This window comes from Asterias amurensis, chromosome 9 (assembly GCF_032118995.1).
Source record: "Asterias amurensis chromosome 9, ASM3211899v1".
NCBI lineage: Eukaryota > Metazoa > Echinodermata > Asteroidea > Forcipulatida > Asteriidae > Asterias > Asterias amurensis.
The window spans coordinates 22,692,394-22,720,049 of record NC_092656.1 but is presented as its reverse complement, the minus strand read 5'-3'; the positions used below and the strand labels follow the sequence as shown (position 1 = coordinate 22,720,049).

The window sequence follows — 27,656 nt, the reverse complement described above, 5'->3', positions numbered from 1 at the left end:
CCAAAATGTACACAGGCTTGTCATGTTATGCATATGTTGAGATACACCAAGAAGTGAGAATACTGGTCTTTGACAATGTTACCAAACGTGTCCAGTGCCTTTAAGAGATACGCGCAACACCAACATAAATTAACAATACGAAAAAATGTATCTATATCAACCCAGAAACATACGTTCTGGCAACGTTAAGCTAGATGCATTTATTATCACGCTGGTGTGACATTGTGTTCAGTTGGACTTTGGTACACAGAGCGTTGCAGACTCAACCCGCGATGGGACAGCAGGCAATACGGAGAGAGACAAGTGCGCATTAGTCGTGACGACTCACACCATAGGTGTGGCGAGCAAGTGAGTTGGATGATGTTTCAAATTAGTTTTGTTGATTTTTTTATATTAATTTCATCTTTACTCGATTTCCTTTTAGTGTCGAGGTTGTCGCACAAGCGTGGACGCACCTGTCTTTTTTTACGCGCCTGATGTCCAAGCACTTCGTCGGTCAAGTTGCTGGTGTATAGATGTATCGTTACAAGGGGAAACACATGCAGATTCTATCGTGTACTTTAAATTGAACAAACTGTACAGACTCTTTGGTGTACTTGAAATTGAACATCATTGTCCTGGCACTGCCTTTTTGTACTTGGCTAATTCAAGGAAATTGAATTATGCTGCTATTGAACATACCATTGCTATTTCTATAATAAGGTATACACTGGAGCAATTTTACAGACGCAAATACGGGCGACCGTACCCCCCCCCCCCCCCCAACTATAAATAGAACCTGGCATAGTTCAAGCGTGGTTGATGCTGCAGAGGTTCTGTGCACGGTTACCGAGTATGGATCAGTTAGATATAAAGGTACAATGTAACTGACTAAACAGAAAAGCTTGAAACAAAATTACTTCGGAATTGACAGCCATTATGGATATAAAGGTATGCCTACAGTGTAACCGATTAAAGGAACACGTTGCCTTGGGTCGGTCGAGTTGGTCTTTGAAAAGCGATGTAACCGTTTGTTATAGAATGCATATGATTAGACAGATGTTTTAAAAGTAGAATATAGTGATTCACACAAGTATCACTCGAAATTGTGTGTTTTTCCTTTTACCTCGTCGACAAACACCGTCGGCCATTTATGGGAGTCAAATCTTTGACTCACATAAATGGACGACCGTGTTATGTCGCAATTTCGATGCAAATTTGTTTGGATTCATTGTGTTCTACTTTTTTAACATATTTCCAACCATATGCATTTTATAACAAACGGTTACAGAACGCTTGTCAAAGACCAACTCGACCGATCCAAGGCAATGTGTTCCTTTAAACATATGATGTAAAAGCTTGAAACAACAATACTTGCTTTGTCTGTTCGGAATTGGCACCCGCTTAACCAGCCCAACGTTTTAGTTCTTCTGTACACGCTTGATTATGGATCATGTATAAAGTTACAATGTAACTGAATAAACAGATGAATGCAAAAGTTTCAAACGAATCACTTTCTTTGTCTGTTCGGAATTGGCAGCCAGCCGTTTAACCAGCCCCAAATTTGGTTCTTCTTAAAACCTTTGATTATGGTTCCGGTATAAAAGTACAATGTTACTAAAATAACCGATGAAAGTCAAAGCTTGAAACAAAATACTTGCTAGTTTGGACTTGGCAGCCACTTAAAGGCTGTAGACACTATTGGTGATTACTCAAATAATTATTAGCGTAAAACCTTGCTTGGTGACGAGTAATGGGGAGAGGTTGATGGTATAAAACATTGTGAGAAATGGCTTCCTCTGAAGTGCCATAGTTTTCGAGAAAGAAGTAATTTTCCACGAATTTGATTTCGAGACCTCAAGTTTAGAACTTGAGGTCTCGAAATCAATCTAAACGCACACAACTTCGTGTGGCAAGTGTATTTTTTCTTTCATTATTATCTGGCAAGTTCGATGACCGACTGAGCTCAAATTTTCACAGGTTTGTTATTTTATGCATATGTTGAGATACACCAACTGTGAAGGCTAGTCTTTGACAATTACCAATAGTGTCCACTGCCTTTAACCAGCCCAAGTTTTCATTCTTCTGTATACTCCTTTGTGATATTATGTTGAATTATAATAACACCCTATATATTCATGATACCATGGGGATGTGCCTTGTTTATCTTACGCTGTCTTTGCGGTTTACACGGCGTGCAATGTTCAAACAAGGCGTACCTTTCAAAGCCCGTTCCAATCAGGTCCCAACTTAAACTCTGGCCGCCATTTTGAAATCTCATCCCGTTAAGCAAGCCTCTTTACTCCACAGAGAGAAAAAAACATATAGCTGGATGCCTGGTGAATATTATTGACATAATCCAGCCTAAATAAACACGACTTATTTAACATGGGAATAGCGGTACACTCTTGATATGCAGGGCAATATATCAGTTCTCGGGTTGTGTGGTTTGACTTTTGTATATAACATCATTACTATATTATGTTAAAGGGTTTGTGGGTACTTTTGACGTAGGACAATGTCAACAGATTCACATTTTCCGTTTGAAGATAATGATGGTGGAAAGTTTTCCCTTTAAATATTACTTGCTGAGGTGCTGTAGTGTTTGAGAAATTTGTAAAACAATGTCACGAAAATAAGTTTCGTCTCAGGGACGATTTAAAAATGAAAGCATGTACAACGTATTTACCAGTACCCGTGTACTGGTGTTTTGAGCAACTCTCTTGAAAACATCGCTCTGTAATTTTCATAGTTCTCAAAAAACATGACGACTTTAAACGAAGCTGAAACTTCTACAGGTTATCTTCACATTCACAAACTTGATCTACAAAAGTTGTACAAACCTGTAAACTTGACTGAGCTGTAATATTTTATTTATAAAAAGTCTTGGAAAATATTTGTGAATTGTATTTTAAATCTATATTTTTTAGTAAGACAGTTTAATGATATAGTCCCTGTCTTGGAAACTCACTCCGTCATAAAACGAACTGGCCCCATTTCTATAGACACTCACAATGAACCACGGCAGTACAATACATCAGTCAATTTGGAGCCAGCATTGATTGTATTTTAAGCCAGTTCCAAATAGGCCTACCCGATTTGCCTCACAATCAAGCCTTGTGTAGAATATAAAATGCCCATCTATACAATTTTCGAAAGTGCAGTCCAGGGGCGCACTGCATTCACTTTCAGCCATCGAAGCCAAAAACAACAACAAAAACATTGCTTTTTAGCTTAGTTCGGTTTACCAGTTAAATTTACATATAATTTTTGCGACTGTTTCCTCGTGCAGTGTCCCGTAATGCAGATACACTTTTTACTTTTTAGTTTCTGTGTTCTTCATTTTTCCTTTTTTTTATATACTAAATTCCGTATATAAAACATTACCCGTGTTGGGTTTCGTAGGTGGGGTTTTTATAAGATAAATTAGTATAGGCCCTATACTCTAAAAGAGTGTGCCTCAAATCTTCCATGTCCTTTTTCTATGATTCTTTGGTCTTTGAAATGACATACACCGAAACAAAATGACCGTGCTCCTGGTCTTAAGGGGGCTTTCAAGTCAGGTTGATCCGGAAAATGGTCCAAAGAAGTGTTTTCAAACCGGATTTTACGTCATTTTGACCCATATTTTGATATAGATTCCGGGTCATCCTGACACCGAAACTTGTCAGGGGTGGATTTCACAAAGGTAGTCCTAACTTATAGGACTAGTCCTAGGCAATGCTAAGAGATAGGACCAGTCCTAAGTTAGGATGAGTTACTGGTCCTAACTTAGGACCAGTCCTATCTCTTAGCATTGCTTAGGACTAGTCCTAAGTTAGGACTACCTCTGTGAAATCCACCCCTGGTCACACAGGGCCCGGAGCCGGGTCAACTTTGACCGAATTGTTTTAGTACTGCTGCTTAAGTTTACACAAAGAGTTAAGACTAGTCTTATCTCGAGCTAGGAGGAGTTACTCGTCCTAATTTAGGACTAATAATAATAAATCATAATAATGAACCATTTTTGTAGAGCGCATATCACAATCACAGAGAAGTCTCTATGCGCTTTGAGATGAAAACAAAAGAGAAGTAAAAGTTAATAGTCCTAACTCTTTGTGAAATTGACTTCGGGACATAAACACAATTTTACATGGAAAGCACACGTTTTCCGCGGAGCAGAAGGTGTCGCTGGGCGGGTCCTTTTAAAATTGTTAAACAATATTTGGAATAACCGTCTTTATTAAATCCGCACAGGGTGGAATAACACATCGCTTTTGTTTGATCCAACGTAACCAGTTTGTGAAATATACTACAAGGACATTTTGTCGTAAAACCCTCGATATACAACATGGGCTTGGCAAATCTGGTATATCTGCAGCAATAATAAAGTTGGCTTAAATGGATCAAAACCCCATGTCTGTTGTAACAGGTGTTGGCAAAAATAATATGAGCCACACTACACGCTAAATTTAGCATACTGTCTGATGTCAGATACATACAAGCATATAGTGTTTTTAATCTTTAAGCTGTGTTGTTTACCAATGTGCACATCGTGCTATTAGAACATTATGGCATTAATTGGATAGTAATTGAAGTTTTGTTCTATTTTAATTATGGTTAATAACTTGCATTATCGAAGCATATGGCATGACATAACATATTAATGGGTCTACAATGTGTACAGTCTGCTTTTTGAAGTGAAGTCGTGACTGGAATTTTGTTTAGGAATTTACCATAGACACTGGTACCCTAATCACGATGTTTAAAACCATAATTATTTGATTGTTTTTAAACCATAATAATAGAGCGTGGTGAATATTGGGGGTGATGTGGCCTACAGTCAACCAGCAATCTTTTACATCAATTGAGTCTTTGCAAAGCTCAAGCCGTATATGCAAGTATGCATGATTGGAAAGTATTGTAAACAAATTAAATGAAACAATGAAATGAAAACGTTAAAAAAATTAAAATAATTATCGTACAAACAACCCCTACCCACCCCCTCTAAAACATGATTACGTTAAACAATAAAAAATAACCTTGTATCTCTGAAAGATGATTTTCTTTATTAATACCAGTATAAACCTGTGAAAAATTTTCTCTAACCCCCCCCCCCACATTATTCAAAGCCTCGACTTTGTCCCCCATAATTCAGCGGTCCAGCGAGAGCAGTAGAGTCACGTGAGAGACATTCTGTGACAAAATTTAGCAACTTGTCCAAGAATCTAGTCTGAGGTGTTACTCGCCCCCCAAAAAAATTACGAATGCAACACAAAATTCTACACAAATTAAAACATTACTTTGAAGATGTCCAATTTTCAAAAGCAGCCCACCATCTTTTTTCCGAAAACCCAAAATATACAATTATTGAGAAAGTATTTGACGTGTTATCTGTTTTTATGTTAAAAGATAAGATGACTAAAAAATATACATCCTTGTTGATTGCTCATTGACAGAGTATTTGGATATCATTTCGCAAACTCAATTTTTAACCATCAATTATAAATAGTGCGCGCAGTCAGCATTCAAGACCCGGTTGTCATGTAAACGAGCCTTGGCATGATCAGTTGGCGATTTTCGGACCTGAGTGTTTTTGTCCCTTGAATGGCAAAGAAGCAATCATGATTGATGCGTAATAGGGTCATGCTTCTGACATTTAGACCTGGTACACATCTCTCTCTTTTTTCTTTCGTTCCCCTTTTTTTCTTTTTTTTTGGCTCGTATTCAGAAAATTCTGCTCGTTAAATATCAAGCCCATTATCGCGACTCATTATGGCGGGAACACTTTTCCACATGATCAGTAACGATTAGATTGCCGCTGGAAAGGTTTGGGGTGTAATTAAACAAAATCGTTATCATAATTATTCTGCTGTCTCTGGAATGTAGTTATATTATCTTGCCATTTATAACGGCGGTCGGGTTTTCTCTGTGTTTTTTTATTTTTGTTTTTTAATAATTAACGAACTTGCGCCGTTCGTGTTGACATTTTGAGCAAAGTGTCTTTATTGTGGGTTCGGGAGAGTTACACGTATCGCGAATCGATCAGTCCAGTTCAAAATATTTACTCTTCATTTCGGGAAGGGATAGAATTGCAAAATGTAGCCTTAGCAGAAATTGTCACAGTTAAATTGAATTAAATTCACATTCTGGTAATGTTGTTTGTCTGTTTGTTTGTTTGTCTGTGTATTTGTTGTTATTGTTGTTGTAGATAGTCTTGTTTGTTTTGTTTGTTGGTCTTTATTGATGTTTTGTTGTTGTTGTTGTTGTTGTTTTTGTTGTTGTTGTTGTTGTTGTTATTGTTTTTCTTCGTGTTTTGTCGTAATTGTTGTTGTTGTGTGTCTATGTCAGTGTTGATTCGAGTTGTTTCGGGTTATGTTTTTTCGGATCATGCAGATGATGGCATCCGTATCTATGTCCGGTTGATATATGGATGGTTTCCACCTACGTACGAGTTGGATTTATATAACTGCAAACCATTCAGTAGCAACTTAATATTATAGTAATTATCAAAATCTGTATCGATATCTCTTGAGATGTTGAAAATACTGAAAGCATGCATCACTCATCATGAGCCGTGTTTTCGACAAGGGCCGAAACAGCTTCTCTGGTGTAATCACCATTTGGTCACCAATGGTGAGATGTTTTATCTGAAAATGCGATCAATGTTGAATGTCGAAACACGAGTCGAAACTGTACTTCTTTTACGTAAAAGTAATGCGAATCTTAAAAAAAAAAAACATGATAAAAAGTAGCTGCATTAAAATGTGTTAAAAGTAAACGTTCATAGATCTTAACCTCAAAATCACGTGCATTTCCCCATATAAATTAATCGTAAAATAAAAAAGTATAAGAAAGGCCCGGCTAGAATAATTCTACTGTTTTATGCATGTCGTTTGATGTGAAAGCAACATTTGTTTCATGTATGCCATTTGGCTTCAGGGCAAACAGACCTAAAATATTCTCCATTCACTTTGTAGAATGAAAAATAGGTTTGTTTTGTCCAAGTTGTTTACCCTTAAAAATAAGTGTCCATATCTTGTCACAACAAGGAAATACTTTGACTGTTGGTCAGCATTAATAATACATGCATATAGCTTCAGTTGTGTATGGTTGAAAATGCATCCGTCAAAAGATGACCTGATTCTAAGCTACTTTTAGTTTCTTGTTATCATCAATCACACCCACATGTCCTCATTAACTTTTCCAATACTGATCACAAGCACCTCAGCGTGACGAGTTCCAGCTTCTGATTTTTGTTTACTATAAATACCAAGACAACTTTAGCCTTCCTCGTTCGGTCTTTACTCTCATCTTAAAGGCACTGGACACGTTTGATAATTACTCAAAGTAATTATTAGCATAAAATACTTAGTTGGTAACGAGCAATGGAGAGCTGTTGAACATGGCTCAGTCTGAAGTAATGGCTCAGTCTGAAGTAACGTATTTTTGAGAAAAATGTAATATCTCACTCAAATCTTTAAAGGCCCAAACTCTTTTATATTGAAATCGCACAACGTTGTTCTTGCATTGTTTTTTGCAACTTCGATGACCAATTGAGTCGGGATATACCAAGTGAGGACACTGGTCTTTTACAATATTGTTACCAAACATGTCCAGGGGTGGATTTCACAAAGAGTTAAGACTAGTCTCATCTCGACTTAGGACGAGTTACTTGTCCTAACTTAGGACTACCCATACGTTTTTAATATCTCATAGGACTAGTCCTAAGTTAGGACTAGTCCTACTTTTTGTGAAATCGACCCCAGGGGCCTATTTCACAAAGAAGGACTAGCCATATTTTATATGATATTTTAAAAACTTCAGGCTAGCTCTAAATTAGGACGAGTTAAACTAACTCGAGATAAATCCACCCCTGTGCCTTTAAACAAATGGCACAAGTCAACAAACTTTATCGCTGAGGACAATTTTCTCATCTCACAATCCAGAAGGGCAAGTGAAAGTACAGGTACATTTATATTGTTATTAATGACATTACCATGCATGGGTGTTGATTGGTGCTTGATGTAGCTGGATAGACTATTAAGTCTTCACGGTCGAGTAATCGGCCGTCATGCAGTAAGATATGCATGGGGGCTAACTGACCCCCATGCGTTCCATGGTCCAGTTAAGAGTAACTCACCGTTGCTTGTTTGTATAGCACCGCAGGGAAAACAAAACATTATTTGTTTTACCACATAGAACCCACCACATTGTACACAACATATACCCCGCCCACAAGCAGTAAAAAAAAATTGATATTATTTTTTGTACTCATCTCCTGTTTTAAATTTAAAATATTTATACGAGTGTTTTGTTTGGCTGTGGACATGGATATTGGTTTTCAATCTTAAATCCATCGAAAAAAATAAATTCAGTTCAATTTAAACACGCATTCAAATGTACATGTTTTTTCCTACATTTTGTGGAATCTAAGATATCATTTCGTTAATAGTTTTGAATGGATGACCAGCATGTTGATGACGTTTTGGCTACTGAGACAAAGTTTGAAAGATCTTTGCGACCTTATGAATTTGAATGATCTTCAAAACTACGTTTTTTACTATTCTTCTGTTGAATGTCTACTACCTATTTACAATTGATGTAACTGTATGACGCCGGACAAGAAATCATAATTTGAATAATCTAACCTGACCAGTGAATGCTAAACTATCCCAAATAATTTATTTTGACTCTTGAATGCTATGCAACGGAACATTCACATGCTCATATGAAAGTGGAATAGCCGGGTGTTAAATTGAACTCATTTCTCTGAAACTGCCGGAGAAACCCATAGAAATGTCTTATTTGTGCTATTCTGTGATTCCTGTTCTTTTTCTTCACCGCGAGGGGGAGGGGAGGGGATGGCGGGTGGCGTTTCATCCTTTAATCAGTATTAACCTTCGAGTATAAAACCATGTACGATCGAAGATCGTTTCTCTCTTTTACAAAAAAAGTTCCGTTCAGGGAAAAATTAGGGCAAGCCTACACTATACAATGCGCTCGTTAAATCGAGTTGGCCACGAATCTTTATTTTTATATAGCTATGAGCTACCAGCATTGAACGGGCATTATAGAAAGGCCCCTTTTACTCTCTCTCTGGTCAATATTGAATGAGTGGCTAATGCCAGCGAAGCTCCCAAAAGAGAACGCATTATAGGTTTTATTTCCCAGGGACGCCTTCTATATCTAAAGACTAATAGGCAATGAATTTTAAAGGCATGGACACTATAAGTAATTGCTCAAAATAATCATTAGCATTTTGATAGAATAAACCATTGTGAGAAACGGCGTCCTCTGATGCAGCGTAGTTTTTGTGAAAGAGGTGATTTCTCAGTCAAAATGATAAAAGACTTTTGGCTTGAAGCCTTTTATTAGGCATCTGAAAGCACATCAATTAAGTGCAACAACTGTGTTTTTTTCTTTACTTGTTCTCTTGTAACTTAAATGAACATTCATAAATACCTCGGTCAGTTTCGCTATTCCTATTGGTGGAGAGCGCGTCACGTGGGTGTGTATAAACCTTTGCTTATGACCGGTAAAAAGTGTTAATTCATGGGCGTGACACGCGACCTTGCACCTGTTCTTATAATACAGTTTCTCCATTCCTATTGGTCGAGAGCAACGGCTGAAACAGTTGTGCCACATCACGCGATACGCGCGACGCGCACAGCAATCCCCTATAAGGAGTTGTTTACCCGAGGGCGGTGGAGGGTTTTACCATTTCATAGCGGGAGGGTTTTTTAATGTTTGCATTTATTTTACTTTTTGACCAAAAAGTGTTGATGTTTTTGACTGAAAAAGTATTTATGAATGGGATCAAAGTGTGTTGAATCGGTTTTCAACTAGTGGTTTAAACCCGCCGAGGCCTGCCGTCGATTTCACAAAGAGTTAGGACTCGTCTTATCTCGAGTTAGGACGAGTAACTCATCATAACTTGGATAGTCTTAAGGTCTGCATGCTACAGTGCAGGGTTGGGACTCGTCCTAAGTTCTAAGATTAGTCTTAAGTTAGGAAGAGTTTTGTGAAATCGACAGCCTGCAGTATCTTTAAGTCTCAACCAATGCTGTTGTTCTAAGATGTGATTATTTCTACTCACTGACGACAGTTCTGTTCTTGAATTAGTGACATGGTTGTCCTCGGAGGTTGGTGATGTAATCCCCACCCCAAAGGTCCGCCCCTGTGAGATCAAGCAGCTAAAGTGAAATGTGTGAACATGTTTGTGCGCACCTGCGCCTAAACATTTAAACTTTACAAGAAAAGTAAACGTTAAGTTTTTGGAACCGTTCAGTTGCGTTTAATGCTTTATGTAGACGTATACAAACCTGTGGAAACTTCATTTCAAAAATATTGTTATGATTCAACTATAGTTTTAAAGATGCTTCTTGTTAAATATGAACATACCAATTGAGATGTAAAACTAAATATACGCCTACCACGATTCTTGTTAAATAAAAACATACCAATTGAGCTGTAAAACTATACGCCTACCATTAAAAAAAAAAAATGCAACTTGGATGAATATTAAAAAACATTATTATAACACCGCCAATACAGATCCTAGTCTTGGTTGTTAGAACACGATTCATTTATGCTGTCTGTGTGGCAGACAATTTCTGTCACCCACCTGCCGGAGATGTTGTCCCCCTATATGGTAAACTGTGTACAGTCTACTTCTGATAGCGCCCTCTGTTGAATCACCCTCTTACAGCCCACGTTTGTTTCCCACAATATGGAGGGGTGGGGGGGGGGGGGGAGAATATCCGGCGGAACTTTACCCTGGGACACCTGGACTCCCCTGAAATATTCTGTGGAGTCCTATATGGATAATTATAGGACGCCTAAGACGCTTCGCTGCGTCGTTTCCAAAATGAGTGTTCCCAACCGTTTGTCTCAATGAAGCGTCCTTTTACGGCGGACAAGGCTGGTGTCAACATGAAGTAGTCCATGTTGTTTTGAATGGGTATTTTGAGTGTTTGAATGGACATTGTTTTTCCTTTTTTATTTAAAATTACAAGGCATTATGAGTAAGTTGTATACTAATAATCCTCTTAATAATTTTTACATTAATTTTAGTTGTACCCTGGGTTCACATAGTTCATTGTCGCAGAACACAACCACTCGTTGAAACCTGTCTTTGTCATTTTCTTTTACCTTCGACTCGTGAAATTTAATAATTGTTAATCTCTTTACTATAATATCAAAAAATGTACTCAAATGCATCAAATTCTTGCATACCATAGCACTAGCCCTTTAATAATAAGTACCGTATGAATATTAATTTCATCGCTCACTATTTTGACAGAAGCTAGTTTGATTGATGAACCATTTATGTCACCGGCATCTATTCTTAGTTTTGGCCGATAATGTGGGCACCAATAAAATTGTTATTTACAGGGCCCATCTTTGACTTTCTTCTTTTTTTCTTTTGTTGTACAGTAATTGGCAATATATAGCATTAGTTTAAACCCCGGACTGATCCTCCGGAATATTTGGTTTTGTTTTATAAGATATGATTTACATGCGTATGTTTAAACAGCACACTAATACCAATGATAATTTAGAATGCACGCATACAATTTGAATGCGGACCAGTCTGCCAACAGCACACAGTATAGCACACAGGATATAATTGTATAAAAATCCATTTCAAAAGGATGTTAAATTGTAGAGTTATTCCGAACGTTTCACACAGCAGAGGTCAAAAGTTGTTCTCTCAGTAGTTGTTTCTTCAGTGTGTCCTAGATTGGTGTCACTAAAGCCATGTCAAAACCCAATAACGCCAATATAAAAAATGGAAAAAAGTCTATACACGCAATTATTAAAGGCAGTGGACATTATTGGCAATTACTCAAAATAATTATTATCACAAAACCTTTCTTGATTACGAGTAATGGGTAGAAGTTGACAGTATGAACTTTTGTGAGAAACGGCTCCCTCTGAAGTAATGTAGTTTTCGAGAAAGAAGTAATTTTCTACGATTTTGATTTCGAGACCTCAGATTAAGAACTTGAGGTCTCGAAATCAATTGCATCTGTTTTTTTCTTATACTGATATCATTAACTTTGACGATCGATTGAGCTCAATTTTTAACAGGTTTGTTATTTTATGCATATGTTGAGATACACCAACTGTGAAGACTAGTCTTTGACAATTACCAATAGTGTCCACTGCCTTTAACTGATGACAATATCTGCGCGCGGTTCGGGTAATGCAAGGTCTTCATACTCTGGTGATTTTCATAACGAATCAAGTGGCCCATGAACTCCACATCAACATTTCTCTATCTCTGCAGTATTATATTTTTTCCTCTCGGCAGATCAAAACCGACATATTAATACATGTCTTGTTTTTTCATTTTCTTCCCCCACCACAGTTTCTTCGCCTGCACTTGAAGAGGAACTACGTCTCGTCTTCGTTTTTTGGAAAGACACCGGCCTTTTTAATGGATATTCTGTGAGAACAAACCGCTCCGAGGAAGAAGTGGATTTTAGTTTCAAGTGGACAGCCCCCGACTATCTGACGCTGTCGTGAATTAGAAATTAGGTGATTGGAGCAGCTCAAGTGGTTTCAGCGCCATTTTGTGGATCGTGCTGAGCAACACTGATGTTTGGGGAGAGGGGTTTCTGTGAGAGACAAGAGACAAGGAACATGCCAAAACGGGACAAAGTCACCGAAACCTGAGAATTTCAACGGGGAATGAAATATCAAAAAGAATGCCTCAGCAAAAGTGTTTGGTCAGTAGTCTGGCACACTGCGGTTAGAGGCTGACAGGCTAGCATCAAGCACGGTGAGATTAGCGTAATTCTAGTGGATATAACCCAGTCCCAGTCTTTGATGAGTCGCCGTGATCCTGAGGATTTTTCCTGACGCAGGTGTCTTCGTATCTTAGCGACCCAACTGGCTTCCCCAGAGCTTCCAAAGTCCTGAGCTTACACCACACTATAAAAAAGGACCAACATATATAACCAAGATTTACCGATGACGAATCGTGTCCACTGGAGTTTGCCGTCAAACGCGCCGTGATTGAATGTATCCATGTCGAGCAGCGCTCTCTCGCTCTCTCCTTGGGATATTTATGTTTGGACGTGATTTAGCGAGAAACGCATAAATTCTCGCGTTAAACAGGAGCAAAATGTCAACAAATCGACGGGAGGTAACATTTGTCTCGGCGGGGAAGCTACAACTTGGAAGGAAAATCGCGCCGTTTAAAATTGATTTATTGATCGCGTAAGGACTTCGTCAGTGTTCTCATCTTAGACCGAACAAAACCGTGGAAATTTACTAATTAAGTATCGCAGAGAGACAATAGATTTTTGGGCAAACACAATGAAATGGAGGTTGGATTAATATGCATTGTATGGCATCACCCTGAAGGTCGGCATGGCAGTGGTAATGGTTTCGCCAGCCAATGAGCAATCATGCATAGACTCCACAGAGCAGTTGCTCTGTCAGACAGACGAGGTGCCGGCAGTGTGTGCAGGCGTGCTGGCGCCCTCATCTGACCGTCGCAGTACCCAGGCCGATGTGGTAGAACAACAGCTGCATGAGGCTACCGGAGGCGGCGAGAGCATGGAATACCATGGCCGTGGTGGAGGTTGGGAGCCACTCCGCAGTCAACACGCTGGTGAAGAGTACGAACTGCAGGCGCGGGATGGGTCTACACCGGACTCACCTCAAACAACAGCTCACACAGGATTATTGCAGAGTACAGCAGACAATGATGCACACGACAGAACACCAAAAGAAGAATTGTATTTTATCGGTGGGAGTACGAGTTACAAACATCAGCACCAGGGACCGACGAGTGCCTCGAGCAGTAGCAGCAGCAGCAAGAAGCCCATACAAAAACGGAAACTTCTCGCCGAGCCGTCCAGCGACAATCGCTTCGTCAACCTGGCACACAGGTCGGCTCTCGTGAACGGTACCATCCCCCGGTTCACCCCGCTTCAACTGCACCGATCGGAGCGGTCAGGACCACGCTCCTCGGTGTCGGACATGAAAGGCAATGGGGCTGCCGAAGGATCAAGCCGAAAGAGTAGTAGCGGTTCGGGGAAGAAGAAGACGCATTACAGTCATGCGAACACTGGATACAGACTGGGTCTAAGGAGATCCCTGTTTGAGCGCAGGAAACAGCTCAGTGATTATGCTCTAGTTATTGCTATGTTTGGAATTGTTGTCATGATAGTAGAAACCGAGCTTTCCTGGTCCTTCTACAGCAAGGTAATGTATGCCATTGTTAAAAACATCCATACTATAATACTATCATTTTTTCCAGGTGTCTGCACCTGTTTCGTAAATTAATAATTACAGTTTTCCATATACCCATAACCCAGACATCCCCGGGCTATTGTAGTATAGACTATTTTTACCATATTCACATTTTACTGATGACAATGCTATGCAAATAAAGGTGGGCTGTAAAATTTATTTAGCAGTGCGGCTCATTTAATTTACGACGAGCTCATCTCCGCTCGTGCAATGCGTTGGCTTTTACCATCACACATTATGACCCCTTCCTCTTCCGTAGGATTACACGCAACATGGCGGAGTTTTTATGCACAGGTATCGTCGCCATGTAGCAATTGGCGACGATACACTATGACTATGAGCAGTGATCTCCGTTGCCTAAAACCCTCTGCTTGTTACAGAGCTAGCACACCATAGAGGATGTACACACGATGTGCATATTAGATTACACTATGTCTTTGCGGCTGTCTTTGTGGATATTAATACCATTGGTATAATATGCACCACTCCGGTAGCTGTTTCACAGTGGGCAGTGGTACACGAAATACCGCAAATGCTTGCACGATGTCAGGCAATTTTTTTGTTGTAGTAGAAGGGAGCCCCAATGATATGTCAAAGAATAGTCCGTGATAGCCTTGGCTGATATGTAAAGAAATTGTCATGAAAAAAAGTGTTTACACTTAACGCATGGTCTATGCTCCATGGTCTGTGTTTGTCAATGGGCCATCCACTGTTGCTTTACATTCGTTGTGTTGACTTTCCATTTAGACTGGCATCAACTGGCTCTTATAATACCATACCATCGAAAGTAATGGCTGGACATGTTAATCCCGTCGACTGCTTTACACTAAGGCTTATGTCATTGTAGGTGTCCAGTAATTGTGTACCACGGGATCTAGCAATACCAGACTACAATCGTACAGAGTCCTATGGGGTACGGTTTACTATAATTATAACACGTGTCATTACAAATTGTATACTTAAAAAACTGTCTTTAGCGTTCGAACACATGTTGTACCCCCGTTTTGAACAGATAAACATGTTTATCATTGACACCTCCTCACATGGTTTAGCATGTAAACAAAATGGGTACAAAATGTATGCTTTGAAATATGTTGAAAATCTAAACACTCTTTTTTAGTCTATACATCTCTATCCATCTCGCATGTCTCCATTCCTTGTCTCCCCGGAACCTCTAAATGTTGAAACCAAACACATTTATCTCGACATATTATGATAATTGCATGACACCACGTACGAGAAGCACCCTTGGCGTTGTTCATCATACTATCTTGCTATCTTCAGTAGATAGCAACGCTAATGGCGTCGCTCATGCGATATCCGTGTGTTCTACAGTCGAGGTACACTAGCAGTGAACGATTTCCCTTGTATAGTAAGAGCAAAATGCGACTCAAATTTTAATGTCTCGATTGCTGCTCAAAATCATCATTTACTACAAATATTATATTATGTTTAGTATATATATTTTGCTATACAAATTTGCTGGATGAAATGTTTCCTTGACTAGCTGTATAACGCTCTCCCCAAATAGTATCGCATAGAAACACAAAACACTTAGAAATACAAAACACAAGAAAGAACAGTAGCAGTGAAAGATTTCCCTTGTATAGCAAGAGAAAATTGCTGCACAAACTGTCTCAGTTTCTACTCAAAAATCATCATTTGATACTTAATATTTGCATTTTAGTCTTCACGAAATATGTTAAGAAAGTATACAATGTTCTGCTATACAAATTGCAGGGTGAAATCGTCCCATGACTTGCTATATAACGCTCCCCTAGTATCGCATAGAAATACAACAAACCCCCCTAAAAGAACTATTGGTAGTTCGTAGAAACAGTTCTAAAAGTCAGCTGTAATATTATTCGACGCTCATTTCTAAGCGGACATTCTCCTCTCTAATAAAATTATAACAGTAAACTGACGTAGTACGTATTACGTGGCCATCAGTTGGAAAACATACTAATATTATAGGTGTTCTGTGGTTATTTAAATGGAATGACCGCACATCGAAAACCAGACCTACGCCCTCGGGGCATGTTCAGCTGTGTTTGGGTAAATACATCCCCTCCCTCCATCCATCCATCACCTCTCCCCTCTGCCTCGACCTCAACTCGCTCACCATTGAAACAACCTCAACGGCAAAGGTTTCTCGCTAACAAAAAACTCGATCAAAACAAGTCTTTTTAAAAACATCTGTATTCAAAGAAGGACTTGGTGCGGATAGCACCCTGGGAATCTCAAGGGATAAGGTTTCCTGATAGAGCAAACCCCCCATTTCTAAAGGCCACTTTTTGAGAAACAAAAATGGCGGATTTTTGTAAGCAAACTACATGTCAAACTGAAAAGGTTACGGAATGCCATGGCTAAAATATGTAGACGCGTGGTTTGCCTGCATGACTTTAGCGGAGCGCCTGTTTCACTTCGACATTTTCGAAGGATCAAATGTTCCTATATGTCGTCACATAATTGTCAAATGCTAATCACTTTACCCTCCATGTTCCATGACTCTGTATGATACCAAGTACAAGCACCAATCTAAGGTAAAGTCAATGATCAAACAAACATATATGATGTCATTTTGTGTTGTCAAACCTTGCTGTAAAACAATTCCATTTGGGTGTTCACATTCCAATATTGTAACAGAAACGGAGTCCAGGCTTTTTAAAGGCAATGATTGGTTAGGATAACTTTTTTAGACTGGGGTAGTTGTACGCCTATAAAAGTCTAAAAGCTTACTGATGATTACGTCCAAATGCTAGAACCATTTTGTATGTGAAATGCTTCCCACTGAAATTAAGTCTTCAACAAAACCTTTTTGGTTTTTTAAAATACGCAACAGTTGATTCAGGTTAAGACAATTTTCTTTGCTGATAATTTTGCGTGGTTTTCCTCAAATTTTCCCCCAACTCATACAGTAGATAAAGAAAGTTTTTTTTAACAGTGTTGTTACGCCATAATGGTTGATTGCATAATACATGAATACTTTCTGCGACTGTCATGTCAGCTCAGTTAGCAATCCTGCACAATTCCTTTAACTTTATGGGAAAATATACTAACTTAGTTGGCATGCAGTGTTGACGTAAACCAAATCCAAGCACAGTTTATTTTAACTAGGCCTATACCCCGGTTAAGCAAATGATAGATATGTCACCAAGAAGGGGTCGACATGACATGCGACTATTTCATGTTATTACGACCATTGCTAATTCCAGTAGCATGTTCGCACACACATTTGCAACGGTATCAAATATCATTGTTTTTGGAGGCGGATACAGTGAAACGAATACGTAATTTATTCTTTTAACGATCAGAAAGAGAACAAATCGATTTTGATGTATTCGGACCCCGTGTTTGGTTAGTATCGAAAAACAAGGATGGATAAAGGGGGAGGGGCAAAGGGGAGGGGGAATTGCAAAGCTTGACCGAGTCCAGGCTTTAGATTGAGAGAGGTCAGTTGTCCGTTGATGAATAATTCCGGAATTCATTACAAGCTTTCGAAAGTCGTGACAGAACGTTGTGCTGAACACCAAGCCGCCTTAGGGACTCCCCCCCCCAAAAAAAAAAAAAAAAAAAAAAAAAGCAGCGATAAATCATTTTGCAGTCAAACACATTTGAGTTCCACCATAAAAAAAATATAAAAAAATGAATTCAAAATGTTTATACAGATCGAAATAATTGTTCGCTGAACTGAACTAAAAAACATTGTGTGGAAATTCTAAAACTCCCCACTTACAGTTGACCCAGATCCGGGTCATGAGTTATGACCTTTTTGAAGTCAATATGTGACCAGAAATTGGTCTAGTTGACGCAGAATCTGATTCAAAATATAGCATGAGCCAGAAATGAGTCAACGTCCCTGATCTGAAATGCAAGTCAATTCTGACACAGTAGTTTTAGAGTGTAGGATAGGCTCCTAAACATGTGAACATACTTCGTCCCATGTGAAGTGATATATGCAGATTACATTCAAAAGAGTTCTGTGCAAATAACATGTTAGTTCAAACCACACAGCTGTGTTTTTGCAAAGCAGCTATATCAAGCCTCAGCTGTACTTCATAACCCCATAGCATAGACTCCCCAAATTCCAACCCAACCTTGACGACCTTTCCTTTTGTTAAATAGCTGAGAAGGGTTGGGTGTGTACAATAACTGTTTGCGAACACACATTGGACAAAAGCATACATTCACCAAAAAAACCAATAGCTGATGGCGGCTTTGATTCTTAATCTCAAAATGACACATGGACATTACACTGTTATAAAACATAAAAAAAAAAAACAGTATGAACAAGGAGAAATGTGAATTAAAATCGCCAGATATTCGCTGGTATCTGTGAGGTCACTCATAATTTGCACACTTTGACATCTTCACCAATGCATTATTTATTACACAGCCTTAGACTCCGATGCAGGCTGTGCAGTGTATAGAGTATGCATTCTAAAGCTGAGATTTGCATTAGTTCGGCTGAGCTGCGAATAAGGAATGCCTTTTTAATCATCATCTCGTAACTGCCATGGTGGTAATTTACTATGCATCTTTTTCTTGACTGATTGGCCTTTTACTGATTTGCTCGGCTCATTTTGTTGGATCTTGATGCTTGATCGACTGATGAGAGGGGGGGGGGGTCTGCTATCTCAGATTTTCTCTCTTTCTGTTCGTGAATGTTGAAACTTATCCCAGTTTGTTAACTTTGCTGACTTTCTGAAGGTTCCAGTGAAAATAACAGAAATAATGTTTCCAGTTCACATCCTGAAACGGCCCTTTACAGAACGGACATTAGAAGTTGAAACACTGAACATGAAAACCAAACCAACAGCAATAACAAAATAACAACAAAACAACAACAAAACAACAACAACAACACCAACAATAACAACAACAACAACATCAACAGCAGCAACAGCAATAAGAACAACATCAACATCAACAGCAAAAGTAGCAACACAAGCGACAGCGACAATGACCGTACCGCAGCAACATAACTGATGTAAACTGTTTGTCATAGGGAGTTAAAAACGAGACAAACTGACAGCAAACTTGATTTGCCACACTTTCAACACCACCATTATTATTTAAATGCCTACATCAGGATTATAAGCGGAGAAGACCTTTGTCCTTCGTTGCTGAAATGTCAAAAGGTTCGTTCCAGTAAAAAACATGTTGCTTGAATAGACTCCCCTTAAAGGAACACGTTGCCTTGGATCGGTCGAGTTGGTCTTTGAAAAGCGTTTTGTAACCGTTTGTTATAAAATGCATATGGGTAGAAAGATGTTGTAAAAGTAGAATACAATGATCTACACAAGTATGCCTCGAAATTGCGTGGTTTTCTTTTTACCTCGTCCAATAACACGGTCGGCCATTTATGGGAGTCAAAATTCATAAATGGCCGACCGTGATAGTTCGCGACGTAAAAAGAAAACCGTGAAATTTTGAGTGATACTTGTGTGGGTCATTATATTCTACTTTTAAAACATCTTTCTAACCATATGCATTTCATAACAAACGGTTTCAAAAGCTTTTTGTAAACCAACTCGTCCGATCCAAGGCAACGTGTTCCTTTAACAACACCATTCAGACCATAATGGCGAAAATGAACGCTTTACTGGGTTGCTGTGTGCTTTATTGGAACGTATCTCACGATGCAGTATATACTATTTTCAATGGAGGACATTTTGGAAAGACACAATAATGTTGTGGGATGTTATTACAAATTGATAATATTAAATTCTGGGTTAAGAAGGGAAGTTTACTAAATATTGAAAATGATTGTCTAATAACATGCCCTTTCCGTCTTACTGGTCAAACAACTGGTATTAAATTTACAAGTAGTTCCATGGGTACACATTTTGTCTTGTCTATTTTATGAACAACAGTTTGAAAACAACAGAAGTAGCAGTTATTTATATTTCAATTAACAATCGCAGTTTCAGTGATGAACAACAAGTGTATGAGTTTGTCAAAGAGTTACTCAAATTTTGTCTGTTGTTCATGTCTTTGAAAAGAAAAAATGTACATATTATGATTGTGGCTTTTTGCACATATATTTTCATAGTGTTATGAAAGAAAGGGTACCAATCTTAGAAATACGTCAATGTGTACCTGACGCAGTAATTAATGGCAAAAAAATATTATCAAATGACAGTAGCCTTTTGAATTATGCCTACAGCAACCTTTTCTAGATAGACAGTCGATCCAGGCGACGACTATTGCATGTCGATACACAAAATTTGCGCAGCGATTACATTGGCAGTCATTTTGTTTAACACATGAAGTTGTCGTACAGTCATCAATGAAGTCGCAATGAATATTACTTGTATTCATTAGGGGTTTCATAATACATTATCTTGATGTTGTTTCCCTCTTGATGTGGACGATCATTTTCTTATGCACGCCTATAATTTCACAGATATACTCTGATTTAGTGTCTTCAACATGAACTTTTTAATGATAAATAATATATTGTTCAATGATTTATTGTTGAAAAAATAAATGTTTTTAGAAACTGCTCGATACATCTTCTCGCCACGCTACCTATAGTGCTTTCTCAAATAACTCGGATTGAGCGCCTTTAAGAAACAAATCTTTTTAAGAATTTAACAAAATATTTAGGAAAAGTTCAAGGTTGTTGCAATTCGGGTTTACGCGCCACAGCTGATATCGGTTGTAACAACCAAAATCAAAGACTGTGTCGTAACATCCTAAAAATTGTGCAAGATTTAACTATTGATAATTACTCAAAACAATTGTAAGAAACGGCTTCCTCTGAAGTAAGGTTGGCATTGTTCACCCACTGCTTGAATGTACACATGTACATGTAATCATGGAGGATTTTTTTCCTCCATGATGTAATAGACCTCTGTCATATTCCTCGATTTTAGCCTTTTCCTATCTGGGCCAGTTTGATCTTCACAATGGTATCCCTCAATCTTGTCTCTGGTCAACCTTTGGATCTTTCCCCATAACTCTTCATTGCCATTCTTAGGCTCCTATTGCAGACATATGACTACATGCTGAGATACATCGATTTATAGTTTTCTATTCTCATGAACACTTATGCAGACGCCCCCTCCCATCCATGCTGACAATAAAGACCATACACATTATCTTTTTCTAGGCAGCAGCATTAACTATAAGGAAGGATTATTATAGGTACTTCAGACCAGTTTTTATAAGAGGGATTCTTCAACTAGGAAGGTCCCTGTGTTATCCACATCTCTTTGTGCAGACAACTTGTGACGTCTCAGAAACCAATGTGCACAATGAACTCAAGCAGGTTCATTCACCTCTATGCTAAACTTGCCCATCTTCAGTCATACTGTAATCCCCAAATTCAAGACGATTGGAACAAGCTCACAGCTGGGGCATTTTGTGTTTTGAATGACTCTCTGTTAGATATTCAGGCCTGTATGCTTCATTTTTGAAAAGGCTAATGTGCCAAGGCGTTTTCTCCTTGGTGAAGGGCATCCTTTGAGAAAGTTGTAAATTTCTACTGGAGCATTTCAAGGGCACCAAGGCAGTGACCAAAGGGGCATGAAGACAATCGCATTCGTTGCCTCCGTAATGTAGCAGGCCTGGACCATCTTAACTCGGTGCTCGCATAAGTGCGCCTGTTCCCTGTGTAGTCCCATTCATGCTTTGTCAGAAACATAGACGGTTGGTGTAAAGATGTGTAGCGACCTGATCTTTCATTGGGGAAGGACCATGTGAGACTCGATTGCCAAGTGCAGACATACATCACTTCATTCAAGTTTTATATTTATGGGAAAACTGATACAGACTACCCCCCCCCCCCCTCCCTCTCCCGCCCATGCTACAATCACGATATGACAGACCAAACGAATTACCCTGAGTTTTTGATGCCTGCTTTTCTGGGCCCTTTTCTACCTCCATGGTTCGGTTATGATTTTGTATGAAAATAGACCACGAACTAGTCGTCTGTTGTTGTATAGGGAGGGGGCTAGGGGTGGTGGTGGGGGGGGGGGGGAGTATTCGTTCTCTATTCAGACCATTTCCACATTGTGCCCACGCTATATGTTGACTATCAGGCCTGAACGAAGCATAAATGCTTCGTTTTTGAAAGGGCAAGGACACCCAAGACTTTTTCCTTGGTAAAGGGCACCCTATGAGAAAAGTGTAAATTTCAACTGGAACATTTGAAGGGCACCAAGGCAATGACCAATGGGCATGGAGGCAATCGCCTTAGTTGCCTATGTGAAGTTTTAGGCCTGTGTTGTTCCCGTGTAGTGTGCGAACGACAAGGGTCCAAGGCTGTGACGTCAAACTCTTAATGATGCCTAACTCATCAAGAAATTCATTAGTATGATTACTTTATGAAATGCTCTTGCAGTTTGTGGTCGTTTCCCTGCAAGACTTCAGGGTGTGAGTGCTATAGCCAGTATGGTTTAATTGACATCTAATTATACGGGTTTTAATTAATGTAATTATAATGTAGTCGCTGTTTAATGCAAGGTGTAACTTGTTGACGTCATGCGCGTATGGTTGACTTATATGCAATATCTATAAGGTACCCATGGCACACACTATCCGTCTGAATCTCTGGGCAGGCTCTGTAAGATTTGGTCACTTACAAACTGTATGCCCAGAAATGCTAGCTTGAAGACCAGAGCCCTTAGTCGGGATCCCCTAGAGAGATATTTACTGAGTACCAATATGTGGTTATTAGGTACCCGACATATGATAAAGATATCAAGTTACAACATTATACGAGTCCAATGACTGCATTAAGGACCATTTCACGAAGTTATCAGACATTTTCATAAAAATCAACGGATAAACTGAACATTAGTGGACTAATATCAAAGTGATGACCAACACCCAATCTAAGCATTGGTTTTGCTCGCAGTACTGAAAGTGTTTTATTATTCCATACCGGGTAACTTTAATCAGCACTTCGTTATAGACTTGGTACAAGTTAGGCTTGATATTCGCCACACTTTGTTATTATATGCGCTAAGTTTGTTTGAAAGAGAAGCATTTCGCTTATTTTTTTAGACTAAACAGAAGACTGTATAAACTTGAACATGTATGATACTATTCATAATTCCTGACGCAACCGTGTGGCATAGTAAACATTAAGCCTCCTGGGTAATCGCCTGTCATTAACATTCATGCAAACATAAAAATAAATTCATATTATTATTTTTTCATAAACAGCACGTCCCTCTGGGGAGTGTAAGATGAACGTGCAGTGTGCATTGTGCGCTGAGAATCTAGTATTTTGAAAGAATTCTGGGTTGAACAAAAGTATGACTTTTAAATTTGAACCCTTTGGGGTCCTTGCTTCGCTAGTCGCGGGCTAACCAATGTGCCTTCCTCTAGTTGCTGTGGGACTTTGACTTGCAAATGGCCCTGGGTAGAGAGCCCGGTTTGAGCTCGAAGGGCTGGGATGCAAAGTTGGGGCTCGCAGGCTTTGTAGTCAATATAAGCAGTTCATTTAGAGGGGAGAGAAAAAATGGTGTGTGGGTGGGGGGGGGGGTATGATGAATATGCTGCCAGGGGGCCTACTATCTAGGTCTCTGATGTGCAGCGGATTGGAAAGCGACATTGGCTCAAAATGAGTGTGGGAGATATATGCATGGCTCAGGTGAGGTGATCTGAAAGGGCTTGGCATTGGGAAAGGCCGCATTGTCCGCTCAACTTCTCGCGAAGATGAAAAATAGATCAAGGAGTTAAGGTATTTAATATAAAAACTGGAGAGCTGTCCTGTTGATCGGGTTCTTTTTTTTTCTTCTTCTCTGTCTTCTGTTTTGTTTTCTTCTTGGGAAATGATGAGGAACCTTTCGCACTGTTCATCACGCATTCATGGGAGAGGATAATTATCTTTTGCATTCCTGATGTTGTTAATCATCGGGCAATCACTCGTGTCACCTCCGAACTTTCTGATCTGGGCGACCGAGGGGCCAGGCCGTGTTGCACGCACTTTGTGTCCCGTCACACTGCTGCTTGCTGTTCTGACATTCAGTGGAAATGTCAGGCCGGCTGACTGCTGTTTAAATGAAGCCTATTATACCTATCTCACATATCATGCTTCCTTGACGGGAAGGAAATAACTGGGTTATTAAACTAAAGGTGCAGTGCAATCTGCATTTGCAGATGTATTAATCTAGCAGTGTTTCTGTTTCAATATCCAGTTTTTCAAAACTGTTTAAATCTTTGAAATTGAAACATCTTGTTTTTATTCTCACTGGCAGGAGACATTTTTGGTAACTGTTACAGACCACTATCCTCACTGTATCCCAAAACTAAAAGTGCATGCCTGTGAAAATTTGGGCTCAAATATGCAAGAAAATAATGTGAGAAAAATCCACCGATTGCATGGAATTGTGTGCTTTTAGGTGCCTGAGAAAGGGTTCATGAAATTGGCCCTGGTGAAATAACCCAACTAAGGAAATGCGTCTTCAGCTCACGGAAGTGCAGTGACTGAGATGTTGTCTATTGATAACCGTATTTCTAACGGGATAAAGAACGTTCCTTTTGACGCATCTTGAATTCTGCATAATTCAATGTTGCTCATCATCTTGAGGGACCCTTGCTCTATGGTTGAAAGATGTGTGATATACAGTATTATGCATTCAGGATTTGAGGATGTCTTTCTGTTTTCTCTTCGTAACATTTGCCTGTCCCTCTTTGTTGCTTTATTGTTGTTTGAAGAGATGCAATATCCAAATTACGTCGTGTCGTGGCCAATGTGTGTGAGAGCACCAGACTAAAATGTGTTTCTGTTTAGCATAGTGACATGGGTTCTAGCTCTGGTCGTGGCACTTATGTCCTTAAGCAAGACACTTGCTGTGTCCTTCGGATGGGACGTAAAGCCGTTGGCTCAGTGTGTTGTGTAATACACGTCCAAGAATCCAGTACACAGGGAAGGGGTTTACTAAGGTGTTCCTGGTTTGATTGGCTGCATTATGCGCCATCTTTGCATCCTTGTAAAGAAATTTTATCAGATTTAAAAACCGTAGCTCCACATAACCTTCGAGCGCTATATGAGCGATATTTAAGAAGCAACTGCACTTACTTTTCGTATCTGACCATGCACATTATAGCTCTTGAGATCACGTTCTTTGTGGTTCTAACTAACATATTGTAAAGCGCAGCAGTCGGATAGTGAATACACCGCTACAGAAAGTGGAGGTTGCTGGTTCGAGTCCCATCAGAGATTATCATTGTGTTAGAGACCGTGGCCGTCTAGCTCTATATGCTGATAAAAAGACACGTTATCGTTTGAAATTTCATGTGAAATATTATTTCACATGAAATTGTTGTTTCACATGTCGCTATTGCTGGTATCCTCCGTATTGTTAAAGTCCTGCATAAAAAAAAAAAAAAATAAAAAAATAAAAAAAGGTTGTTACTGTACTTGTTGATTGTGGGCCGGGTTCAAGCAACTGTATACGACAGTGAAAATTTAAAATATTAATAAACAATAATCGTTTACCAACAGTATATACAATACGCAAACAGTTGCAATATGGAAACATATTTCTTTAATGAGCTTATTCCAATACTAATGTAAAGCAATTTGATGTGATGGCATGTTTGACCCTGTACCCGCATTAACTCTCGTTTGTTTTTTTGTAATCTCGTCAAAGAGTGCGAACAATAGACAAAATGAATGAGGACTGACCAGCCAGTGCGTAAATAAAGGCAGCCTGTATATTAATGAATACACGTAATATGTAGCTTTGCATGCTTTGCAATAACATCTTATGAACTGCCTGTCAATTTATCGACCGGTCCGTATTTTGGATTAAAGGCCAGATGGTTGGTGTATAATATACACGGTGTCTTTATTGCACCGGCCTTGAATGCATGTCCATGGCGTTTGTTATTAATTAAATTGATGGCCCCATCATTGTAATGATGATTAGTTTCTTTTAACTGACTCATGGAGGTACATATTTTTCGACTCATCTCTTATCTTTTATAATGTTGTGTGTCACCCGGGGGAGGAAGTCTTTCTTTTTATTGACCATTGTTCCTCTGAAATGAGATGATTTGGTATGAATCTTTTGGATGTTGTCAATGATTCGATGTGCCATATTCAATATACACGATCATGCGTATTTTAGGATTAGTATATTTTAACTTCCATAAAACCCATTAAATATGTTTTTAAAAATTGCACTTCAATTCAAATCAATTCAGTTCAACTCAACATTTATTCCCATATTGGTGAAAAAAAGAAGAGAAAACTAAACACACTTTTTACGTCAACGACAATCGAGAACTGGTTGAGAAAAATAATCAATGAAAAAAAAAAAAAAATAATAATAATAATAATAATAATGACAATAATAATATACTGACATGAAAATAAACGCAGGCAGTTGATTCAAACCCTGATATTATTCATATTTAATTTTACAAATAGTCCAAAGCCTTTACATTATTTAATGAGGTTCAACACAGACGTCTCGATTCCCCCATCCAATTAGTGTATTTTAAACTGAATGTTGAAGCATTGTAACAATATTGGGTCATTGTGTGTAAATGAGTAAATGAATGTTCCGCTGAGAGCCAATTCCTTTAGAACATGTATAAGTGTCCAGATGAATGAACAAATACAGTTTAATGTGTTGACATCCCTAAAATGTTATTTCCTTTGTCACTGTAGTGTAGTTAAAGGCACCGGACACTACTGGTAATTACTCAAAACAATTTTTAGCAAAAAAACCTAACTTGGTAACGAATGATGGAGAGCTGTTAATATTATAAAACACTAGTAGAAACGGCTCCGTCTGAAACGTAGTTTTTAAGAAAGAAGTAAATTTCAACGAATTTGATTTCGAGTTTGATTTTCAAGCATTTGAAAGCACACAACTTCGTGTGACAAGGTTTTTTTTTTCTTTCATTATTATCTCGCAACCTCAAAGACCAATTGAGCTGAAATTTGCACAGCTTTGTTATTCTATGTATTGTATGTTGAGATACACCAAGTGAGAAGACTGGTCTTTGACAATTGCCAAGTGTCAAGGTCTGAAAGAACCTCCCTCCAACTTGGACACATAATTTCTTGTTGAGCACCCCAACCTTTATATGAAGAGACCTTTAGTGTTCCCTTTTATATTTTGTTATCTGTCTCCACAAGGTAGTGAACATGAAATCCATAAAACGGTGTCTTGCTTCGTGAGAATCCGACGGTGAACCACATTTCTCTCACTTTTTTTTGACACGCTCTGCACATTTGAAAACCTTGCAACCTCCAACCTGTCAAGATGGCCTCCAACATGTACGTGTTTTGCTTACCGCCTTCGCCTGCTCTGCCGAATCCCGTAGTTGTCACAACAAACACTTTAAAGGCACTGGACACGTTTGGTAATTGTCATAAAACAAGTTTTCCCACTTGGTGTTTCCCAACGTATGCATAAAAACATTTGAACATTTGGGCTCAATTGGTCGTTGAA

General features: G+C 38.9%; 1 protein-coding gene across 3 annotated transcripts in view; it reads left to right on the top strand.

Annotated features, from left to right (window-relative positions):
* The window catches only part of LOC139941447 (small conductance calcium-activated potassium channel protein 2-like), a 183,675-nt gene that overhangs the window by 56,189 nt on the left and 99,830 nt on the right, over positions 1-27,656 (top strand). For 2 of the 3 annotated variants that reach the window (XM_071937944.1, XM_071937943.1), the window contains one exon: positions 12,335-14,181. In XM_071937944.1, the coding sequence (XP_071794045.1) occupies positions 13,342-14,181 (840 nt within the window). In that variant the 5' untranslated portion in view covers positions 12,335-13,341. Of the gene's footprint in view, positions 1-253; positions 349-12,334; positions 14,182-27,656 lie in introns of those variants that run through there. The other variant, XM_071937945.1, reaches the window with a different exon arrangement.